Raw genomic sequence first — 25,322 nt, forward strand, 5'->3', positions numbered from 1 at the left:
CAAAAAGAAACAAAGAAAAGAGTGAGTTCAAAAATCAGATTAATTATTTACCAACAGAAATCAGTGGGATTCTGGTTTTTGAATAAGATCGTGCAACATAAACTATTATTGCTAACTATGTGCTTAATTCAATTTAGCTTAATTCAAAAGGAATGTTGTAACAAATTTAGACTTTTGAAAATACTCCTTACATTATACACTGAATCAATTGCCTGTTTCCAAAACTTCTTAGTGGGATTCATGCAAATCATGGCATCTGGACTGCTGAATAGCAGCTTCTGTACAAAATAAGGCACAAATAGGTAAGCATGTGCTGAGCTTTACTTAGGAATATCTTGTGCTTTTCTGTTTCACCAAGCCTCTCTCCTTATTATCCTTAAAAGGGCTGGTATTGGTAATTATTACCAATCATATTCCCTTTCCCACCAGGCTTACCTTGTCCTTACAGATAGTCTTCCCTCCCTTCCTCCCTCCGTCTGTTCCTCCCTACCTCCTTTCCCCTTTCTTTCCTTTAATCACAAATAAAATACCCTATTTTTTTCTCTGTTCTATGGACTGATATAGGTACAGACATATGATAAGGCAAAACTATTTCTTCCTGTAACTTAATAAATGCATAAATACAATGAAGGAAGGGTGAGAAAATAGGGGAGACTTTTTTTTTTAATTGTCTAAGAAGACAATAATGTTTAAACTAAGCTTGAATGAGACTAGCAGTTGTTTAGGGGTCTAGGGAGAGAGAAGTCTAAGTAGAGAGCTAACAAAGACATAGGCTTCCTGTAAGGAGTTAGCGTGCTGTGTTGTAATACTAAGGTAGACAGGACCATCCTGAGGAGCACAGGTAAGAAGAGCCCCCTAGTGGGTGATGTTGGCGAGGGAGGCAGATCCAGTTAGAAATCGTTGAAGATTTGTATGGAAGATTGACATAGTGATTTATTCCTGAAACCCCTGGATTTGAGGGGCTTTGACAGAAAGATTGAGAGTTCAAGACAAACCTTAGGCTACATAATGAATCTTTCTCTGCAAAACCAAACCAAACCAAACCAAACCAAACCCCTCAAACAAACCAAGATTTTTCTTTGGTTGGGCAAGGAAAGACATTTTGGGAAGTGAATGGGAAACCAGTCTTACTTCCCTCTCTCTGGCTTCCTCTTCCCACACTGCCCCTGATGTACCCTCACCTGCCCTCTCACCCTCTCACTGCAGGTGTTCCCGGAAGCAGTAGACCCTGGAGATGTGGTCGCACAGCTTGAATGTGAGTTTTTAATTTTTAATTACTACTGAAAACATTTTAGAAATATCATCCATATTATAATTTGAGTTGGGATTAAATAAAAGTTTAAAAGTTCTAGTGGGATTTAAAAAATGTTGACCTGAGACATTTTCATAATTTAGGATTTCAAAGGCTTCCTGGAACGGTAGGTAAAGCGTTTATCTTTGTGCTGTGGATGAACTGAGACCTTTTCTTCTCTCTGGTTTGGTCTATGGCAGATAAAGAATTACTTAGATATTTTTTGGTCAAGGTGGCTTGGAGTGTTTTGATGGAGAGGCGTGATAAGTGGAACTTTGCCCTGCAAACAAAACTGTTCAGTGTAAGAGTCAGGAATGTCAACAACTCACAGAAGTTCAAGGTAGCCTAGCTGGAAAAATCAGTGCCTTTACCTCCATAGGTATCAATTATTCTTCAACAACAGGGCTCAGCTGGAAAAAGCTACACTGACAGCAGTGCTGTGTATACACTTGGGCGAGGCCCACTCAGGCCCTGGTTGTGAAAAGGAAGGCTGATGTTTATGCTTAAAAGTAGAAAGGATGGGGGAATACCTGGGGGTTGGGGGGAACTTGCTCAGAGAAGAAGGGGAGGGGTATGGAGAAGGATTGGGGGCAGGGATGGCCATGAGGGGGGCAGTGAGCAGGATTAAAGTAAGTTAAAAATAAAATAATTTTAAAAATGGAAAAAAAAGTAGAAAAGTCTGAAACTACAGACTGATGTTTGCATCTCAAAAGGCCAGCAGAGCTGGTGTTGGGCAGTACTCCTATGTCTCCTAATGTTCCCCTTACTCCCCACCCCATGTGCACTCCAGCAACTTAGAAACATGGAAACTGGCACCAAGCTTAAATCTTAGGGTTGGAGAGGGTGGGAACAAGCCTGCCTGCTTGTTTCCATGGGAATTGTGGTTTTGTGACTTATTCAGAGAATGCTTTGTACCAGGGGCTAGTATTCTATTATTTCATTTCTGCTCTAGGACCTGACATTATATTTTCCAGTGTGGTAGACAGGCTCAGTGATGATTGTTGCCTATAGGCCTATGCATTTAATGTCTCCTGAACATCTTGTTCATTATTTGGGAAGCCATATATTAGAAGCATTGCGGATGACCATTTCCATTTGTAAATGGAAAATTACAAATTTTTCTATTGAGAGAAAATTAATGTTTTTTTTCCACTATTTGGTTAGAAATTTTAGGGTATCAGATTACTAGTTACTGATGATTGTTATTTGAAAAGTGTCTTGATTTCCCTGATTCAGTTTCCTTCCTTCCTTCCTTCCTTCCTCCCTCCCTCCCTCCCTCCCTCCCTCCCCCCCTCTTTCTTTTTCTTTCTTCTTTTTTGAGTCTCATAAAGTGGTATTCTGCTTTCTAACACCACTTTCAGAGTTACCCTCTACTGTTTTGTCAGGTGAAGGTATTCTATTGTTCTTATCTATGTACTTCACTTTGCTCTGGTATTTAGGCACAGGGTTTGGCTTTGTGTGCTGTTTTATCAGATGACTTTCACAGCAATCTTCGTCCACAAACTCTTTTCTTTTGGTCTTCCTTCGTGTTGTACACTCTTCTTTGTTCCCTAATGATTTCATATGGAAAGTGAAAAGTCCACTGAGTGGAGAGAATTCTCAGTGGAGAGATGCCTGTCTGGGTACCTGTCACCTGGAGCCAGTCAGTTTTGAGGTTTCACTAATCATACCACCACTGGCAGTCTAAATGCATATTTTATACATTTTGTCATTGTGCTACAGGTGCATAACAGATGCAGGCTCTATAAAAGAATAGCTACTGTGCTCCCCAATAAAGTCATTTATTTGTTCAGTCATTGCTCCCATTTCCTCATCTGTCCCCCAAATGTCTTTTTAAAATTAGTTTCTTAAAATGAGGCTCTTCTCAGGCTTTAATGCTGACATTATGTGGCTATTTATTTCCTTAGTTTCTTTTTATCTGTAATGTTGTTCCACATTTTTCTGTTTGCTTTTAAAGCTGGGAATGAGAAAAATAGATCCTTCAGAATGTCCTGTCTCTAATATTGGCTAATTGTGTCCTTACCTAAGCTCTGTTTGGCTTGTTTATTGCTTGTTTTATATAAGCTGCTAATTAGAACTGGAGGAGTTTAGATTCAGACTTATTTTGTTATTTGGCAAGAGTCCTTAATAGTTTTTATAGTTTTTGATAGTTTTTGTGCTTATTGTATCATGCCAGATGACATGAATATCTTGTCCTTAGCAATGTAGAGATTGGTTATTTCGGGTCTAAGCAACATCATCCTGCAACCTCCATTATAATTCTCTAATCAGCTTTTCATCTGCTAGCTTTTTAGCATCCACTGAGGACCATCTGGGGGTTAGCAAATAGTTATTGTTATAATGTGTAATTCTTTTCTATTACTAACAAGAGAGAGACACACAGAGAGAATGAACGAATGAAAGAATGTAGGCTAAAAGTAGGTATCTAGTGTCCTCTTGGACCACTCTCCACCTTATATTTTGAGACAGGGTTTCTCATGAGCTTGCCCTGATCTGCTAGCCATCTTGCTCTGGGGATCTCATGTCTCTGCCTCTTGCATGCTGGGATTATAGGCTGGGATTATCTCCTGGGTTCTAGGTTAACTGGTCTTTAGCTTGTATGAGAATTGCTTTGGTTGGTAAACCATCTCTCCAGAGCCTGTAATTTTTCTTTCTTTTTATTTTTTAATTGAAAATATTTTTCTATACAATATATTTTGATCATAGTTTCTCCTCCACCTCCTTCCAGCTCTTCCCAAACTTTCCACCCATCCAACTCTAAGCATTTAAGTAGGCACATCCCATGCAAAAACAAAACAAAACAAAACAAAACAAAACAAAATAAAACAAAACAAAACAACCACCAGCAGCAGCAACAACAACAAACAGAATAAAAACAAAAAGAAAAAGCAGGAGAAACACACATATTCCTCTGATACCTAGAAACAGTCTTTACCTGGAGCTCCTGTAGGTTTTTTTATCAGTGGTTCAGCCATTTTGAGATACAGTCCCTATAGAAGAAGCAGGGCAATGTTTTCTGTTCTTTCTTGTTAAATAGCTTTAGCAAAACTCACTCATCATAAAATTCATCCCTTGTAACTACAGTTCAGCAATTTTCAGAGTATTTATGCAAATGTGAGACATCACCACTATCTGATTTAGTATATTCCTGTCACCCTCAAACAATTCCTGAGGTATATTTATAGTCAACTTCCATGTCTGCTCCCACTTCCCAGTAACCACTTGTCAATTTCTCTATAGATTAGTGTTCTTTTTTTTCTTTCTTTCTCTTCTAGTCTCTTAATTTAGAATAATATTTTTGAGGTGCATTCATATTTTTCCACATACAAGATATTTATTCCTTTTATTGCCAACCAATATTCTGTTATAATGAATATTTAGACTGTTTGACTATTGTAAATAATTAACAAGTCTATGAATATCTGTTCAGTTGTAGGCTAAGTATATGTTTAAAATTTGAATATGTAGTTAACATATTCTTATGTTACTGCAAGACCAGTGGCACAGGCTCCTTCAGGTCTGTCTGGGCTGGCTCCCTGAGCAGACCTTGGGTGTAAAATCCACAGCCAGCCCCACACCACCCAGAGGCAGTTTCACTCCCAGGTGCTTCAACATGCCCAGGATCAGAGGATCCCGGGATCCCAGGAGCTTGGTCACACCAGGATCTCAAGGTCCCAAAGGCAGCTTGACTCCCAGGAGCTCAGATATACCCAGGATCTCAGGAAGGACAGGCTCCAGTCAGATATAGCCAGGGAAGGGAGCACTAGAGATAACCAGATGGCAGGAGGCAAGCATAAGAACATAAGTAACAGAAACCAAGGTTACTTACTTGGCATCATCAGAACCCAATTCTCCCACCATAGCAAGTTCTAGATACCCCAACACACAGGAAAAGCAAGATTCAGATCTGAAATCACTTCTCATGAGGATGATAGAGGACATTAAGAAAGTCATAAAAAAAGTCCCTTAAAGAAATACAGGAGAACACAGATAAACAGCTAGAAGCCATTAAGGAAGAAACACAAAAATCCCTTAAAGAGTTACAGGAAAACACAATCAAACAGGGGAAGAAAAGGAACAGAACCATCCAGGATCTAAAAATGGAACTAGAAACAATAAAGAAATCACAAAGGGAGACAATCCTGGAGTTAGAANACCTAGGAAAGGGATCAGGAGTCATAGATGTAAGCATCACCAACAGAATACAAGAGATAGTAGAGAGAGTATCAGGTGCAGAAGATACAATAGAAAACATTGACACAACAGTCAAAGAAAACACAAAAAGCAAAAACCTCCTAACTCAAAACATCCAGGAAATCCAGGACACAATGAGAAGACCAAACCTAAGGATAATAGGTATAGAAGAGAGTGAAGATTCCCAACTTTAAAGGGCCAGTAAATATCTTCAACAAAATTATAGAAGAAAACTTCCTTAACCTAAAAAAAGAGATGCCCATGAACATACAAGAAGCCTACAGAACTCCAAATAGACTCAACCAGAAAAGAAATTCCTCTGTCACATAATAATCAAAACACCAAATGCACTAAACAAAGAAAGAATTTTAAAAGCAGTAAGAGAAAAAGGTCAAGTAAAATATAAAGGCAGACCTATCAGAATTACATTAGACTTCTCAACAGAGACTATGAAAGCTAGAAGATCCTGAGGGTCATACAGACCCTTAGAGAATACAAATGCCAGCCCAGGCTACTCTCAATCACCATAGATGGAGAAAATAAGATATTCCACGACAAAACCAAATTTATACAATATCTTTTCACAAGTCCAGCCCTACAAAGGATAATAGATGGAAAACACCAACACAAGAGGGAAACTACAACCTAGAAGAAGCAAGAAAGTAATCTTTCAACAAACCCATACAAACATAATTCCATCTCTAACAAGAGAATTAACAGGAAGTAACAATCACTTTTCCTTAATATCTCTTTATATGAAAATTAATATTAACAACATATCCTAATTTATTGAAATTCAAAATATGAGGAATTAGAAATTTGTTGGCCATCATCTCGGGGTCTCGATAATTTGGTAATGGTAGAAATAGGTCCAATATTGTACAATCCATATACACTTCCTGCTTGTTTGTACATGACAGGGTCTTGCTGTGTGCCACATAATGGTCTTGAAATCATGCTTCTCCTATCTCAGCCTCTCTATTAGTTGGACTGTTTATTTGATGTTTTTATACTATACTTTGGTTTTCAGAATAGCTCACATATTTCAAAATTATTTACACAGCTGAAAGAAATGTAAACAATTAATTTGGGAGGTGGCTTGTAAGAGAACAGCTAGGAGTGAGACTGAAGGCTTTGCTAGATATTTATATTTATTGTATCAATTTTGAAGAAGAGGACTTTATAAGTTACTCTTATTCTGAGATGAATGCTTTTCAAAATCATCATAGCCAGTGAACCAGAATCTTGCCCTCACTTAACATCTGTGCCACCCTCCAAGCAGAACCATTGTTCATTGAAACAGTTGATGAATGACTTAATGAATAGACCATCTTAATACACATACCATTTCTTAAATGAATGTAACCTGTTCCCTGTGCCTGAGAATGATGACAATCACTCAAGTCAAATAGCTTTGACCATAGCAGGAAATCTGTATCCAAAAAATCATGCCTACAATTCATTCCTTAGCTCAGCAAAACTGTCAACTCTTAGCTTATCTACAATGGAGGTAAAATCCTTTGGTGATGTGAGGGACATTCAAGTACAGCCTTATTACAATGAACTCCAATGTCCAAAAACTGTTTTTTTGTGTGTTTGTACCACATTAAGAGCCAAGATTTTAAGCTCAACTAAACAAACAAACAAACAAACAAACAAACAGACTTTATCTATTTATTTTCATTAAAAAACTAATAGTGATATATTATTTTAAAATATCATACAGTTAATATATTTGGATTTATTTAAAACTTATGTTGAGAAAAACATGTATTTTCAGTATTACTGTAGACAAACATCTACATAAGACTGTTCAATTGATTGTTGTTTTATATCAAACAACTTTTATAATACTCATTTTTATTGTTACAATAAGTACTCATCATTTATTGTTTTATAAATTTTAAAGAATATGATAAAAATGAAAGGTATTGCAGGTTTTGAAGGGGGGCGGCTCTCTGAGAGGAGTTGGGGTACAAAAGGTAAAGAAGAATGTGATGTAAGTCTCTTTACTCAAAATATGTCTTTAAATTGAAACTATGTATCTTTTCTCATCATAATGCAATAAAAACTTAAATCAAAGGAAAAAAAGAAAAAATGTTTGCAACAATTTTTGCTCAAGATAGACATCAGTGTAAGAAATGAAAAAAGTTCAGATATGAATAAATAAACTTTAGTCTTAAAAAAAGTAAGTCGGTATAAAATTTTTTACACTCTGCCACCAAAATTAGGAAAAGGGATTTTGGCATACTCATTTCTAAGGGTTTACAGTTCCAGACAAGACTACGTATATCAGTGGGAAACTGTACTGAATACTTTGTTTAGGGAGGAAAATATGTCAATAATTTGTAAACATTAGGGAAGGGGCTGTTTCCTTGTCGCTTTGCTAAGTAAGAATCAAAGCCTCCTCTTTAGATGAGATTATTCTAAAAGATAGTGGATAATGGGTTAACACAAATGGCATGATTTCCTGGTCAGAAAAATTTTGTTGTGGTGGTGTTGTTTGTTTGTTTTTCTAGTTAGGTGTTGTTATAGGACTGCACCTTAGTCTCCTGAAGGTCTAGGTTGCTGACCAGATTCAGCAAATTAGAGGAGGTTCTGTTAAAAGAACTCAAGCTGAGGGCTTGCTTAAAATGGAAGTTTCTTTTCCTGTCAGTGAGTCCCAAATCACTTGGCATTTCTACCCTACGAGATAACAGTGGAAACAGTTACAGCAGCCGCACTGTGAAACTTCAGCTGTATGTTGCTGGCTTTGTGAGCTTTGTACCACACTTACTAAGTGTTTCAGAGATGCAAGTGTAGGATATATGAGTGTATGTTTATAATATATTTCAAAATTTAGGAAATATTTGAATAAAACTACTGGAAATTCTCTTTAAAAAAAAGTTATCACAGCAGTTTACACTCCCTCAAACTCATGAAGGTTTGCTTTTCCATATTGTTCCCAAGACTCAATATTGTTAGCATTTTGGGACATAGGGTGTATAGACATATCCAATTGTATTCCAAATTTGTGCTTAAATACTAATAATTTTGATCATCATTTTATATGCTTATTAGCCATTATTTAAATGTTTTTCCTGTTTTTGAATTGTTTGCCTTAAAATTATATGGGTTTTGATTTTTATATTCCAAATTCCAAATGTCTAAATATTCCCTATATCAAGTGAACAGTCTTTAAATCTAGAAAGTCTGTGATTTTTTCATTATCATAATTATGTCTTTTGAGGAATGTAGTAAGCCTATTGTGTCAGTATTTTCTTTTCTTTTTTATGCTTTTGGTATTGTGTCTATAAAATTTTTGTCAACCCAGTGTCACACAATTTTTCCCTCTCCTCTTGAAATTTTATAGTTTTAAGTTCTGACTTTTAGAGCTGTGATACATTCTGAGTCTTGAGATATGGTGTGATGAAGTCAGAGTATACCCTCTCCCCCTTTCTTTCTATGGTTGAATATCTAGTTGCCCTACTGGTTATAAGATTATTCTTTCCTGCATCAAATTGATTTTTGTACCTTACTTAAAAGCCAGTTGATCATGGATGTGAAGGTTCCTTTGAACTCTCTGGTCTGTTTCATTCATCTACATATTTATTTTTACCAGAGTATTACTGTCCCACTCACTTAGCCTTACAGAAACTTTGAAGCCAGACTGTGTAAGTCTTTTGACTTATTTTGGCTATTTCTGTGTTTATTGCATATGATGTGAATCAGTGTTAGACAGTTTCACAAAGCTGAAAGTGGGACTAAACTAGGCATCAACTTGTTTTTAAATTCTTTGATAACTGTCTACTCTTTGTCTTTTCTTTCTGAAATGTACACATTCATTTCTACACACACACACATACACACACACACACACCCATGGGCATATAGGCACAAGCATGCAGATACACAGACACATGAATATAATAATTGTACTAATTTCTGGTCACAGCTCAAATTTGTCATCAGAATCAGAAAGGTCTTCTTTCCCAGCCTATAGAAAGGGCTCCCAACATTTGTCAGTACTGAAGTCTTTGCTCTGTGACCTTTTGTGTTGGCTGGGTTGATTTTAACACAAGCTAGGGTCACTTCAGAGGTGGGAATCTCAATTGTGAAAAGTCAGTAGCCAAGTCTGTAGGGCATTTTCTTAATTAGTGACTGGTGGGCCCAGCCCATTGAGGGAGACACCATTCCTGTGCTGGTGGTCCTAGGTTTTATGAGAAAGCAGGCTGGGCAAGCAAGAAAGCAGGCTCAGCAAGCCAGTAACCAGCAGCTATCTGCATCAGCTCCTTCTACTGGGTTCCTGCTGTGTTTGAGTTCTCATGCTGACTTTCTTTGGTGATTAATAATGCCATTGAAGTGTAAGCAATACAAACACTTTCCTCCCCAAGCTGCTTAGATCATGGTGTTTTATCACAACCCTATCTATGACACCTTTGAGGCAGATTCTTCTACACCTGAATATTTTGAGTCAAAGGTTATGGAAATAGTTTGCACCCTTAATACCATACACCAAGTGCCTCCCTAGGTCCATGTTAAAGGCTTGATTTCCAGTGTAGCACTATTGATAGGTGTGCAATGTTTAAAAAGAGGGTCCTACAGGAAGTCCTTAGATCATGAGTGGTAAGGCCTTGAAAAGAATTGTAGGAACTTGTTCTCTTTCCTTGTTCTTCTACTTCTCAACCCCTGAGGCTATTGTTTTTGTTCTGCCATGATGCACGTTTTTTTTTTCCAGATGTCCAAGCTAATGAATCCTGCTGACCTTGGGCTGGAAACTCCAGAATTAGGAACCCAAATAAAGCCTTTCTCTTTATATCTTTGTATTTAATTGCCTCAGTTATTTTGTTATAGTAATGGGAAGCTAACACAAATTTGTTGATATTAATGCCAAAGCCAAAAAAAATGTAAAAAGGATATTACTGTAGAAACAAAAAACAATAGACTGTTTCTCTCTAGCACTAATATATAGATTTTAATGGAATAACATTAATTTTTTTCTCTTTTATTCACTCTGTGACTAGTGAATATAACTATATTCAAAACATACTAGATATTTGATACCTAAGGTATTAAATATATAAATACAGCATTTCTCTTTTTCACTAGTTTATAACTCCTGGAACTATCTTATTGACTTGTTTGTATGCTATATCCTTCAGGAGAATATTTTGTGTTTGAAAATTTAAAATAGATGGTCTGTTTCAGTGTCAGTCCCTCCAATATTTGATAAAGAGAAGGAGTGATTTATATTTATAGTTCAGTTGATTACTAGAACTCAGTCCTGTTGCCTATAGGGAAAAGTAGCCTGCTCATTAGAGCTGATACTCTCAGTTTATAGGAGCTAACACTGGTGTCTGGGAACTTGAAAGTGATTTTAGGTCAGGATTTAAGGGCTGAGAATAAATACTTCAGAGTCTGTGAATGGGAGTGTCCCGAACTACCCAAGGAGGCTTGTGGGACTCAGGCTTAAATTATTTTTAAGTCCACTATATTTGAAGTCCACAAGTGCATTCTAAAAATTTCGATACTTCTGCTCGATGTAGTTACTACATGTTTTTGATTTGTTTCATGTGACTAGAGTTTCTCCACTATTGTAATACATTTAATTTGTAACTCACACTACCAATACATGTGTAAATGAGAGTTTTTAGAGAGGAAGTAGAAATATAGTTCTTAGTTATACAATAAAGGGATGTCGTAAAATGAGACTAATTGTCCTGCATATTCCAGGAGATATGTTTACATTAACTTGCTGTTGGGCTTCCAGCTGATCAGTTCTATATAAAGCATTCCTTTAATAATTTAATATCTTTCTCCCCAAAGTATTTTTAATTGTAGTAAAATATACATAACATAAAATTTACCACTTTAATCATTTCAAGTGTACAGTTTAGTGGTATTCAATGCATTTATAACTTTGTGTGACAGTCACTACCATGCATTTCTCTAACTCCCTAATTTATCTTTCAAAACTGCAGCATTAAACAGTAGCTTTATTCCCCTTCTCTACTTATTCTACTTTGTTTCTATGATCATTAAAAGTCTTTTATCAAAAGGAAATTGGTATTTTTCCTCTTTTGTAACTGACTTATTTCACATGGAATACCTTCAAGGATCATGAAATGGAATGCCAGAAGTCTCTTCCTTTATAAGGACAAGTGATATTCTATTAGATGTTTATAAAACATTTGTCTGTTTCTTTGTTGATGGATACTTGGTTTGTTTCTAGCATTTCAATATTGTGAATAATCTTGCTATGAACATTAGTGCTCAAATATCTGAGCACTTTCAGTTCTCCTTGTATATTGCTTTAGCATTTTTGGAGGAATCAGTGTTTCCATAGCAAGTATACCATTTTATATCCTCACCTACTGCACAAGCCTCCTAAGGGGTGTGAGAGCATGTTAGTTTTGATTTAAATTATCCTAATTGTTAGTGATGTGGTAAAACTTTATGTATGTATCAATGACATGTGTATTTCTTCTGGAACAATGTTTATTCAAATCTTATGACCATTTAAAGTTATTATTATTATTTGTCTGTGGATGTTTTGCCTGTGGCTATGTCTGTAAACTACATGTATGCAGTGCCTATGGAGGCCAGATGAAGACATTGGATCACTTGGGACTTGAATTCCTGAGAGCTGACTTGCTATTTGGGTTCTGGGAATCAACTAAGGTTCTCAGGAGGAGTAGCCAGTACTTGTAACCATTGAGCCATCTCTCTAACCTCTTGGTCATGTTTTAATTTTTAAAGTGTAGATGAAGTCTATTTATCTTGGAGAGTAAGCTCTTTTAAAAGATTTAATTTGCTAGCATTGCTTTTCCTGTTGTTATTATGGTTAGGCATGCAAAATATTTTATGGTTACTAGCTTTGTTGTTACCTGTTTCTTTGGAATCTTATCCAAGAAATCACCCCAGACCCAATGTCATGAAGCTCTTTTCTTTTATGATTTTTAACGTTTTGAGGCTTAGATTTAGTCTTTAGTCATTTTGAGTTGATTTTTATATGTGGTATTTTGGGTAGAGGTATAAAATTATTCTCTTGCATATATGTACATTATTTTCCCATTACCATTTGCTGAAAAGATTCTCTTTTCCCTTACTAGATGGTATTGGCACTTTATCAAAATTACTCATTTGGAAGGTTTTATTTCTGAGTTCTCTATTCTATTTCACTGGTCCATATGCCTGCTTAAAAGCTAGGCTCATGCTGTGTGAACACAGCTGATCTTACTTGGCAATTTGAAAGTCTTTTGTATAATTTTCTTGTTGCCTTGCTCTAACTAGTACTTCTAGTTGAGTAGATTGACTAACATCCTTGCTTTGTTCTTGCTTTGTTTGTTTAGAAGAGGAGGGTGTAGATTTTCATCATTGAGCAGTGTTTATTACTGGTTTTCCATTAGTGCTTTTTATTATGTTGAGTTAGTTTACCTGTATTCCTAGTTCTTTCAGTTTTCATTATGAAAGTTTGTTAAATTTTATTATGATTTGTTTCAAGTGAGATGATCACATGCTTTCTTATTTTCTTAATGAAGTATGCTGTATCAATCACATTTCCTGTATTGAACTATCCTTTCCTTCCAGGGATGCATCTCATTTTGTTATTGTATTAGTTATTTTCTGTTGCTATGATAGAATACCCTGACAAGAAGCAACTTATGAGACAAAGGGTTTGTTTTGCTTACAGTTTTACAGGGGACACGGTCCACAATGGCAGCCAAGGCTTTCATTAGGAGCCTGAGGCTAGGCTGACCTTCAGGAAGCAGAGTGGTAGAACAGGAAGTGGGGCCAGGTTATACTTTACCAAAACCTATTTTCAGTGATGTACTTCCTCAAGCAAGGACCCATCTCCTACACGTTCTACAGGCTTTCTCAAAGAGGACCAAGTGCTCAAATGCACGAACTTATGGAAAACATTTCTCATTTAAACCACAGCATTCATAGTGTGTAATACTTCTAATGTGTTGCTGAATTCACCTTGCTAGTATTCAGAATTTTAACATTAGGATTTTTTTTTCTATATATTTCTTGTTTGTTTGACTCTGGTTTTAAGGGACTACATCCCTTATGTAATGAGCTACAAAATATCACCTCCTCTTCAACTTATTCTAACAAACCTGACAAAGGTATTAATTATTCAATCTTCCCTTTTGAAAATCAGGTCTAACACTTTATTTCTTGGGGGATTTCTGACTGATAAGAAGTTTTATTAGTCAGAAACAGATTTCCTGCTTCCAAAAAATTAGTTTTTATTTATTTGTTTTTAAGATTTGTCAATTCTATCTAGGTAATACTGTTTTGCATAAGTGTTCATATATAAAACCAGTAATAACACTTATTTTTATATATGAAAATGTCTGAAATTTCTGTTGATATTTAGAAAAACAGCTTTTGATTCTATTCATGTCTCTTATTTTCCTGTTACTTTATATTTGTTCTAATATTTAACTTTATTTTTGCTTTAGGTTTGAGTTTAACTTATTTTATGGTTTCTAAAGCTATAAAGCTGTTCACTTGAAATCACTTTAAATTTTTAATTTACACATTCATAAGTTAGACATTTTTATCATAGTGTTGTTTTCTCTGAGTCTCATATGTTTTGATATGCTGTATTTTTCCCATGCATCTCAATGTATTTTCAAACTTCCCATATGATTTCTTGTTTAACTGATTGATTTTCCAAGGATGGGCTTTAACTTTTGTTAACCGCATCTGTCTTTTTAAATTTACTGAGGCTTAATTTGTACCCTAATACATGATTTATCCAGGAAAATGTCCTGTGTGCCTTTGAGAAGGACATATGCACTATTGTGGAAGAACATGTGCACTTACATACATGGCTGTTTGACTGCTTGCTCTTTTCTTCCGCTTTTTATTTTATTTTTATTTTATTTATTTATTTATTTATTTTTGACAAGACTCTATCTATTCTATAGCCCAGGCTAATCTGGTATTGAACTTGTAACTTTCCAATTCAGCCCTTTGAGTGCTGAGATAATAGGAGGGTGCTGCCATGCATAGCCTGTAGATATATATGTCTGTTAAATCTCAGGTTAATGTTTTTTGTTTCATATAATTTAATGGTCTGCCATTGGGTGTGTAAATGTTAATAACATCCTTCTCCTTGTTGCAAACCTTTAATTCATGTATATCCTGCATTGTCTTAATTTTTTTTTTTATTTAAAGTATTTTGTTTGAAGTTAGCATAGATGCTTGTAGATGTTTCTTGCATGGAATGTTTAATGGTAACAAAATACCATAACTTTTGTTTGTCTGAGGACATTTTTCTTCATGTATTCTTTGATAGTTTCACACAATGTATATCAGTGACTCTCACTCCCACACCACTCTCCCATCTTTATACCACTCAGTCTAGTGTTTTCCTTCCTCTCTACAGATCTTATTTTACATTCATGACTGTGTATGCCTGTGATATGTTAACTTCTCTAGTAGTTTTGAAAGACATTTTAAAACCACTGGATATAGCATTTTTAAGTGAGCATTTCTTTTAGCATTTTGTAATGGCCACCTGGCCCTCAGACTTCATAGTAACTCTTTCTGCCTCAAGGATATTTAAAAGATGCTTTCCAAATGCTTAATTGCTTTTCTCATGCTGCTTCAAAGACTTTTCCCTTCTATTTCATTGAGTTTCTTGGGCATTTATATTAATGACATTCATGAAATTTGGGAACTTGCAATATTCTCACTGCCTCCTTTTGCTTATCCTCTAGCAGTTGACTTCTGCAAAATGGTCTTTGTGTTTCTATTTGCCTCACTAAAGTGACAGTAACTCTAGTAATCCATCCTGTCCCAGCCCTTCTGTCCTTATAAGGATCAGGGTTCCTTCTTCTCCTGGTGTTCCTATTATTATATATTACATCTGTTAGAGTTGTCCCACATTTCTTAGATATTGTTCTTTGCTTTGTCTTGTTCTCTTTGATGGTTTGAAAGTTGTTATTGTTAGATGCTGAAACCTTTGAGATTGTTTTCTAGCCACATGTCACAAAACAATAAGCCCACAATAGTCATTCTTCATTTCAGTTGTAGTATCTTTGACCTATAGCATTTCTGTTTGTTCCTTTTTTGAGTTTCAATCTCTGCATACATGTACATTCAGACATACATACATATATACACACATACCTCTATATATCCCTTCTATTTGCATACTGCTTATTTTTTGAATCTGTTTGAATTTTATAGTTCTTAAAATTTGTGGAGATTCTTTTGGTAATGGGAATTTAAACCCAGGGTCTTATATGCTCGGCAAGTTTTCTACTCTATCCTATAGCCCGAGCTCAAATTTCTAAAAATTCTTGATTTTATCACTCTGATGTCCCCATTTATATGACTGAGATCTGCACACTGCACTCTTGGTTTTTTGTTTAGTTTGCCATGCACCTTGTTGAAAGCCAGTCTTAGGATACTGAGGAAAGAACTGTGGCATTTGGTAAAGTCTGAGGAGAAGACCTCTGTCTTCTATGAGTGTAGCTTCTCTTTGATGAGCCTATGTCTCTGCTTGGGAACTCTGCCAGTGTTTCCAGACCCTATCTCTCCTTAGGACAGGATGGTTGGATAGCTGGGTATCTTCTTTCTCCCATGTACAAAAGAGGTGGTATTGTACTTGAGTAGTCCATCTGTTCTTGGTAGAAGCCCGGAGTTGGCTAGAATTGGGACTTCCCTTGTACCAGGTTGATTAGGCTCTTATTAAAGAATCTGGAAAATAGAAGCTGAGGAAAAGCCTTTTTTTCCCAGAGAGAAGGGCTTGCTAGAGAGAATAGAATGCCCTGGTGTACTTCTAAATGTTTTCTTTCCATGGAAGTTACAGAGAACTTTTCTCTAACATTCACAGTGAGGATCCCAAGACAAAACTCAAAACTCCTCCCTCTGAAGCTGCCATAGACGCCGTGGCTTATGTTTTTCTGCTCTGCTGTGATTCTTACTTATTCACTTGCTTTGTCCTCCTATGAGGTCATCTTACTTAGGTATATTAGAGGGTTTGCTCATCTCTGAGTCTCAGGCTGAAATAAATTCTTCCAAATACCTTACCTCCCAGATTGTAAGTCATATAGCACATTTTAAACCTGTGTCTTAAATGATGTAATTAAATTCCTGTTGTAAGTATTCTAAATGGCACCTTCTGAGTATATAGAAGACTTGATTTCTGGATCTTCTATTTTATTTTCTTAATTTTTAATTTCAATTATCTATTTTTCTATATACCTAGTTGATTTTGCCTAGACACAAAATGCTATAAAATATAGAAATAATTGCTTGAATTATCTCAGTTGAGACTGGATTTGAGATATTTCAAATTTCGCTATATTTTAGTTTTTCCTTTACTTTTAGGTTTTGTCTTAGTCACTTTGCTACCTCTGTGAAGAGACACCATGACCAAGGCAACTTGTAAAAGAAAGCATTTAATTGGGGGGCTTATGTATTATAGCTTCAGAGGGTGAATCCTTGAGTATCATGGAAGGGAGCATGACTGCAGGCAGACAGGTGAGCACTGGAGCAGTAGCTGAGAGCTCACATGTTGTGACACCACTCAAGAAGCAGAGAGAGGGACAACTGTAATGGCATGAGCTTTGGAAATCTCAAAGCCCACACTCAGTCATGTATCTGATCCAGTAAGGCCATACTTCCTAATCTTCAAATAGATATGATAGGTAGTCTCCCTCAAACCACCACATAGTTAGTCTCCTATGGAACAAGCCTGTTCATCAGTCAGGTTACCAGGTCACTGATTTAATTTACTAAACTCCCCCTGCCTGACTCCCCAAGTCCGTTTTCCAATGGGGCATTTCACTTTCAAATTTGGTTAGGTATTCTAAGGTTCCTGTTGTCAGTTTACCAAAAGTCATTGATTAATGTCTTGCTTCTTAGCTGCCTGTCAGAATTGTCAGATCCCAGAGAGAAGACAGCAATGACCAGCCAGCCAAGCAAAATAACAGCCCCTAAGGTCTAGTTCATCTCTCTGCTGTTCCTTTTTATACCAAGTTTCTGTTTTACACATTTTAGTGTTTAGAGTTGGCATTTATTTTTTTAGTTGTCTACCATTTCCAGTTGATTTTAGAAGGAGCCTTGTTCTTGGGTTACCTAATCTAGACTGTCTTGCTCTGCTGTATTTTGAGCATTTATTTGTCTGTTCTGTTCCTTCTAATTTCAGAAACTCTATGCCCCCTGCTGCTCAGGGCCATAGTTAACATCACTTAACTCTGGCTATAGATGGACACCGAAGGCCACTTAGAGCTTTCTTTGTCACTATGACTGGCTTAGGTATTTTAATTACAGTATCTCATGACACTCTCCAGGACTTTCATTGTACTTGTGGATTATAATTACATATTTGATGTGTATCTTCTTTGTGGATTTTAAGACTCTTAAAAAAAAGTCCTATCTTAGTGATTATGATAGTGCATCTGTAATTTCAGCACTAAGGGACTAAGACAGAAAGATGATGAGTTCTAGGATACCCAGGGTGTATAGTGAAGCCCTGCCTCAAATTGATGACAAATAAATAAACAGGAAAGGTATAAGAAGGAGACCTATACCTGCTTTTCTCATTGTAGCTCACATCTGTGACTTAAGTGGGGAATTTAGAATTTCTTCATAGGTGGAATACATGTATGGAAGGTGGAATGAGACTCCACTTATGGAACACAGTAGAAGTTGAAGGAAGCAGCTATGCCCTTTAATGAGTTCTCAGAGGACAGAGATGATTCACTTATGTTTTTCTTACCTTGTAATATTATCACAAAATATTTCAACTATAGTAAAAATTTAACATGTTTTATAATATACATAACTATCATGTATATTATCACTATCTATATCATTAACTCAGATTAAGAAATAGGTATAACATTTATATAAACATGTATAGTTTACTAAAAGATAAACATGTCCGTGCAGTAATTATTTTGGCTTTTAATTTTTAATATTTATTTAGTGTGTGTAGATGTGGGGGCACTTATTCCTACATTAGGGCACATGTGGAAGTCAGAGGTATATGTTGGGCAGTTGGTTCCCTGATTCCATTATGTGGGTCCAGAGAATCAAACTCAGGTTCTCAGGCATGTCAGCAAATGCTTGTGCACTATGGTCCATCTTTCTGGGGATATTTTGGCAAATGAAGGAGGATATAAGCAAAAGGACCATGAAGTGAAAACTTAAGGGTTCTTTGGAAGTCAGTTGTGTTGGAAGGTGTTTTGTTGGGCCAAACACATGAAGGAGTGTTTTCTGAAGTATACACAGGTAATAGACTGAGACAGACTTATGAAGGAATATTTAGCTAAAGTAGACATAAGAAAATAGATGTTCTGCCAAAGCAAACACATAAAAGGACATGTTATGATGAAGGATTCTTTACTAACAACATACATGTATTGGTCTGCCTTATATTGTGTTGTTGAGCTATATTTGTTGGAACTCCATAGAGAAAAACACACCAAAAAACTTTTGGGGGTGTTGTTATAGTTTCTTGTGGACTTGGGCTGATAGGCAGAGTGATGTCAGCTGAGACAGATGCATGTGCTGAGGCTAGACTGGTGGAAGATGTGACATTTGGAGATAATATATAAAGGACTCAATGGACAGTGCTAGAGGTGGAGCTTGGCTTATTATAGAGCTGCCTGTGCAACTCTTGTGGGTCTCACATCTTTGTTGATCTTTGTTTCACTAGAGAGAGACACAGCTGAGAACTTCTCTTGGTGTCCTTCCGGGTCCCTTCTACTGACTCGTGTCGGGGCTGAGGCCTGGCTGTCTCTGCTAGGTAGTGTCACTGCTACTGGTTTTTGTTTGTTTGTTATTGCAACTCTATCGAACTAGATTGTTGGTATATCTGCAAAGCGTTTGTGAATGGATCGATCTGTCTGTCACTACTAACCTGAAAACTGAATTGTGGATTTCCAGACAACATAGATGAGAGTTGTTCCAAAGAACCTATTTAAACAGGTCCACTTCCCCCATATCCTTTCTTTCCCACTACCTCTGGTAGGTGGTGGGCTCAAAAGGGATGTAAAAAACATTTTAATACCATCATTAAAAATAGATTTAAAAAATTAAAGTTATAGGACCATATTTATTTTTCTCATTGTAGCCTCAAGTTATGACATAAATGGAGAATTTAATATTTCTTCATAGATGAATACATGGATGGTAGCTTGAAATAAAACTTCCATTCATGGACAATAGCAGAAGTTATAGGAAGGAAGGGAGCAATTGTGTCTTTGTAATGAAGCAGCTTAAAGCAATTTATTCTTACTGACTTTTCAACTTAAGAACATTTTTCTTCTAACTTTCAGATGATACAGCAGTGTTTGAGTTGATACAGCTAGTTCCACCAGGTATTGTATTACTTATTGATAAGATGACTCTTATCAGATGACTTATAAGATGACTCAGCTCTGTGAAATACTTCTAAATATCTCTGCTCCCCTCTTCCTACAAAACTAACAGCAATGCTTATTTGTATATAATTGCTTTACTATGTATATGACAAAAGAGTATATACAGAAAGATTGATATAAATGCCAATTGATTGCATTGCTCTGAAATTAAATGGGTTAAAATAATTGGAAGTAGAACATAACATCTTTATAATTTTAGGATATTTTGTGACAGTAATGTAAGTTGATTTTTCAATATTTGCAGTTCTAAAAATAAAATTACATATTTTTGTTAATTAAACAGGGGTTTTGTTTTTGGTTTTGTGTGTTGACAAAATTGGGAATGAGGACGGTGGTAGCCCAAGGTGAACACTGGTTACTGAGGAGAGATGTTATCTATTAAAATGTTAAGACTAGTTTTATTGCTGATACTGCTTTCTAGGATTATCAAAAACCTTAGTTAAATCATTATTTTATGGAACAGATAATTTTTATTAAATATAAGTAATCCCAGAATTTGCAGTATTACACAAATACTTAAGTTACTAGCCAAACAGTCTACAAAATGTCTCAATTATTTCTAATGTCCAATTTTATACTCCATGACAGCAGACAGAAAAGACAGACGACAGGGAAGATGCTAAAGATGGTAATCAGCTTTGGATATATAAATTTAATTCAACTTTCTATTTTTAAAGAACTTCCTTTTCTAAGAGTTTCTAGTTTCTCACTGCGTATACATGAATGTGTCTATTTTCCAAAGGTGTGAGGCAGATAATTAGTAATGTATAGTGTATTTTTGAAAAATAAAAAATGTATTACTTATTGCATCCTTATTTTAATTTTCCCTTTATAGAAGATAAACATTGACTTCAAGCAGGCATACAATAAGGCATCAGGCATTATATATATATTATACTTGATGATTTTTTTCTAAATAGAATGTTTTGTTATAATTTGAATCATAGGATATCTTTCTTATAGTGGGAGAAACACTGTCTACCTATGATGAAAATACACGAGATTTCATGTTCCCGGGTCCAAACCAAGTTTCTGGGCACCATGATTCAAACCGCCAGGTTACCATGAGGAGGATTTCTGGCCTAAGAGTAAGTAACACCAGTTTTTCAAGTCAGCTCTTAATGCAGGCTCATGGGTGAGAAGTAGAACACAGGCCTCTGTACCTTGTATGTGTAAAACTAACTCAAATTTAACTTGGTTTCAATATCAACTTTGTTTTATATAATCATCTTATTTTAAGCATCTTTAATGCAATGAAAGTAATTTAGCAAACATTAAGGTATTTATCATCAAAACTAACACAACTCATATTGGCTAATATTCATCATCAAAAGTAATGCACCTCTTTTCTCCTCTGCATTGTCTATCTTCAGCCCCCCACCCCACCCCCATATCTTTTTGTCACTTTTCTGTGTTTCTGTTTAGGGAAGGTTCAACATACAGTTGAACACTAACCAGTCTTAACATTTAGGGAAAACAAAATTTAAAAAAATGGCTTTTGGGACAAAGATTACTTATTGGAAAATATTAATAAATATTATTTACAAATCGAGCACTTCCATATGCTTGCTGTGTGCATATAAGCTGCAAAAAATCAAAACAAAATTATTTAATAAAGACCAATTTTTTTTTTAGCATTTTATCTTCTAGATATGTGTCTTAAATCTTAAATATATTTTTATTGGGAATACCAAGAGCCTTCTTTCATTGTTTTGACTCCTGGTGCTAGAGAGAGATCCAGGGTCTTCCAAGGGTTAGATATCAGCTGATCACTGAGCCACACCCCCAGATTGAGATATTTTCTTATAGTGTTAACAGTGATAAAAAAATAGAGATAAGTGGAACATCCAGCTCGGATAAAGCTTCACTAGATAGCTTGTAAACTGTTCATAGATTTATACCTAAGTTTAAATGCTGCATTAAGAACATCTCTCTTTCCAAGTGACAATAATTGTATGACAAATCAACATCATTGGATCCATACGGCTGCTGCACAAGGCTCTCTCTCCTATCCTCTCCTGTAATGCCTTGGATTTAAAAATCTTTGTGAAAATTTGTCTGATACTCGGATAAACTCAGAAATGCCTACTGTGTTTCAGAAGCAGAGAAGGAACAGTTGTTGAGCTTAAAGTTGTTGAGCTTGAAGTTACTTGGGCAAGTAGTTTTAAAACTAATTTTGTGGAATCTTAAAATAATATTAAGTGTGTGGTATATGAGCCAATACAGTGAATTAAATATTTTCCTCTATTCATGGGTTGATGATAGCTGTGTTCAAAGAGATAGTAAGTTCAGTTTACTGAAAGTATAAAAGTTGGCTCTGTAACAATCTATGGAAACCCTATCTCTCTGGGATATTTTTTAATGTCATTTTATACTATAACCATCTTCAAAGAGTATTTTGAGAGTCATGTGGAAGCCCACAAAGGGAAATAAATCGTTTTAAGTTTATGTTCTCTTTAAGGTAATTTAGGTTATGCTGTCATACAAAGACAGCAATAGAAAGTCAGCTATGTACTGTTCACGAGAATTTTCCTTTTATCACTTAACAAGTTGCTTTTGCATATATTTGGAAAGTGTTTGATTACTGAGCTGAGCGAAGATATACCCAAATCAGGACTTCAACAGCTGTGTGAGTAGCTTGACAGGTCTTATGTGTATATAAGGCAAATGTGAAGCTGGACAAAGTTATCATAGCCATCACTGGCAGTGAATGCTGACTAACAAGTTCAGCAAGCATCTGACAATTTTATGCTTGAAAATTGGCTCAAGTTTTGGGTAATATAGTAGGAATTTAGGGCTCCTTTGCTGGGATGCCCCCATGCTCTTCTACTCAGTGACAACTGTATCTTTACCAGCTGAAAGTAGGCACAAAGAACAGCAGCTTTGGCATCAAGGGTTGAGAAGTGGGCTGAGTGGTTTGGCTCTGTCAGCTAACTATGGTGGATCCTGTTGGTAGCAGATGGAGAAACCTCACAGCTGTGTGAGGCCCGGGGCCCTTCTGACTAGGGTCAACAACACACCTTCTAGGAGGTTGACAGGGAGATCCAGAGAGCTGAGAGGAGCTTTCTGTCTTTCCTGTTTCACTTCAAATGTTATGTATGAGGGAGAGAGTGGGAGATGAAAAGAAGCCTAAGAAACTAGTCTTAGCTATGAATTTATTTTCTCATGTATTATGGAAGTCTATAAAGGTTGCTTCTATAAACAACTGTATAATACAGAAGACTTGGAACAGAATGTAAACTGAACATCAGAATTGAGGTATAAATCTAGCCTTATCAATAATTGTATTTATATATAAGTAAAAATAAGTGCTCTAGTCAGTGGTTTATGATCCTGGCAAGCAACAATGACTTGTCTTGAGAATTCTTGTCATTCTGAGCTACCATCTGTAAGTCCTACTACTGTGACAAGGATTCATTTATCTGGAATTAAATCATGGCACTTTTGTGGATTTCCTGGTAAGCTTGGACAGAGCACAGTGACTAGGCTTGGGTTCATGGATGGTTGATTTAACATCAGGGTGGTCATATGGTTTAACTGTGGTTGTCATGGTGGTAGTGGTGGTGGGTATTTCCTCTATAGACTTGGACTTCCACAGCATTCTCATCTTTGAACTGTAATCATACTCAGCACTTATGAAGTAGTATTAGACAGATGCTTCTTGATTGAACTCATGAAGGAATTACTTCTTGCAAAAGACTTCATGGAGAAACTCACATTTGAGATGGTGTGATTTCATTTTGTCAGTAAGGCTAGGCTGTAGTGCCTATGCAGTAATCTGGATGTTCCTGTAAAGGAGTTGTATGATGAGATGAAGATTCATAAATGATTGACTTCAAATAAATTTTAATATTTGACAGTACAAGTGGCCTCCAACTCAAGTTGGAGATTGCAGCAGCAAACACTAAGTTTTTCTGAGGAAGGAAGCATTATACCTCATGGAAGCAATAGAAATCCTGGCTATTTCTAATATTCCAGCCTACTCTAAAGGCTTTCATGCTCAAAATAGTGTGTCAACTTGTTCCTTAGTTTCCACCTTACTAATTTTCCCTTTGTTTTTCTGTATTGTCTTCTCCAAATGGTGTGAATTCATTCCCTAAGGCAAATCTCTCTGTATATGAATAGTCATATTACACGCTAGATTTCAAAGAGCTGGTAAAAATGCTGGCTTAACTCATGGGAACTCACATGTGATGATCAATACTTAGAGAAGTTTAAAGTGGGAAGCCACAGGTTTGGTGGTGATAGTACTTCTTGTCATTTGTACTGGAGTTGTACTACACATACAATGATGTCTATGGCATATACTTAGTTGTACAGCAAGCCATACTAGCCAGGTTTCTGGAAGTATATACTATAATAGATTGCCTAAGGATACATTAAGTGACACATAACTGTATTTCCAGAAATAGTTATGCCTCTATCTGGATCTCAGTACTACTAGGCAACAGTGGTTCTTATCTTCATTTTGCCCCCTTTGAACAGGAATGTCCACAGTGACTGCCCAGTACTTGCTGCACATGTGTACAGTGGGTGTTTGTCATATAATAGAAGTTGATAGGTCTTCTGACCATGAAGATCTATATTCTAGGAACTATACTGACCCAAAACACCTTACCTATTTGAGGGTTTAGTTTATATGACAACACTGGATTTTTAAACTGAGTTTGTAAGGTTGTAAAAACAGTTATGACTTCTTGCTTCCTTTTTTTTTTCCTTTTGGGATCATTAGTATATTTGCCGTGTAAAAGAAATGAAATATATATATATATATATCCATTGAAAAAGTCTAGTTCTGAGTTTTTTTAACTTTATTAGGGAATATTCTACAAATATTTTTATGAGGCAGATATTTTTTCTAGGATTATTAAAACATATAAGTAGTACTATATAATGTGGATTTATAAATGACATAATTTATTTAACATCATTCTGCTATAAGGTGTATATATTACTTTTTCCAGCACTATAAATACTGGAATAATAATCTATTACATCATCCACTTTGTTTTTTTAAATTTTTTATTAGATATTTTCTTCATTTACATTTTAAATGCTATCCCAAAAGTCCCCTATACCCTCCCTCTGCCCTGCTCCCCTACCCACTCACTCCCGCTTCTTGGCCCTGGCATTCCCCTGTACTGGGGCATATAAAGTTTGCTAGACCAAAGGGCTTCTCTTCCCAATGATGGCTGAGTAGGCCATCTTCTGCTACATATGCAGCTAGAGACACGAGCTCTGGGGGGTGGGGGGGGTTACTGGTTAGTTCATATTGTTGTTCCACCTATAGGGTTGCAGACCCCTTCAGCTCCTTGGGTGCTTTCTCTAGCTTCTCCATTGGGGGCCCTGTGTTCCATCCTATAGATGACTGTGAGCATCCACTTCTGTATTTGCCAGGCACTGGCAAAGCCTCACATGAGACAGCTATATCAGGGTCCTTT

General features: G+C 36.1%; 1 protein-coding gene across 3 annotated transcripts in view; it reads left to right on the forward strand.

Annotated features, from left to right (window-relative positions):
* Spata6 (spermatogenesis associated 6) overlaps positions 1-25,322 on the forward strand; it is a 104,365-nt gene that overhangs the window by 24,801 nt on the left and 54,242 nt on the right. For 2 of the 3 annotated variants that reach the window (XM_021159685.1, XM_021159686.1), the window contains exons 3-5: positions 1,207-1,255; positions 19,777-19,818; positions 20,845-20,969. In XM_021159685.1, coding sequence (XP_021015344.1) covers positions 1,207-1,255; positions 19,777-19,818; positions 20,845-20,969 — 216 coding nt within the window. Of the gene's footprint in view, positions 1-1,206; positions 1,256-19,776; positions 19,819-20,482; positions 20,510-20,828; positions 20,970-25,322 lie in introns of those variants that run through there. The other variant, XM_021159687.2, reaches the window with a different exon arrangement.

Source organism: Mus caroli, chromosome 4, assembly GCF_900094665.2.
Source record: "Mus caroli chromosome 4, CAROLI_EIJ_v1.1, whole genome shotgun sequence".
Taxonomy (NCBI): domain Eukaryota; kingdom Metazoa; phylum Chordata; class Mammalia; order Rodentia; family Muridae; genus Mus; species Mus caroli.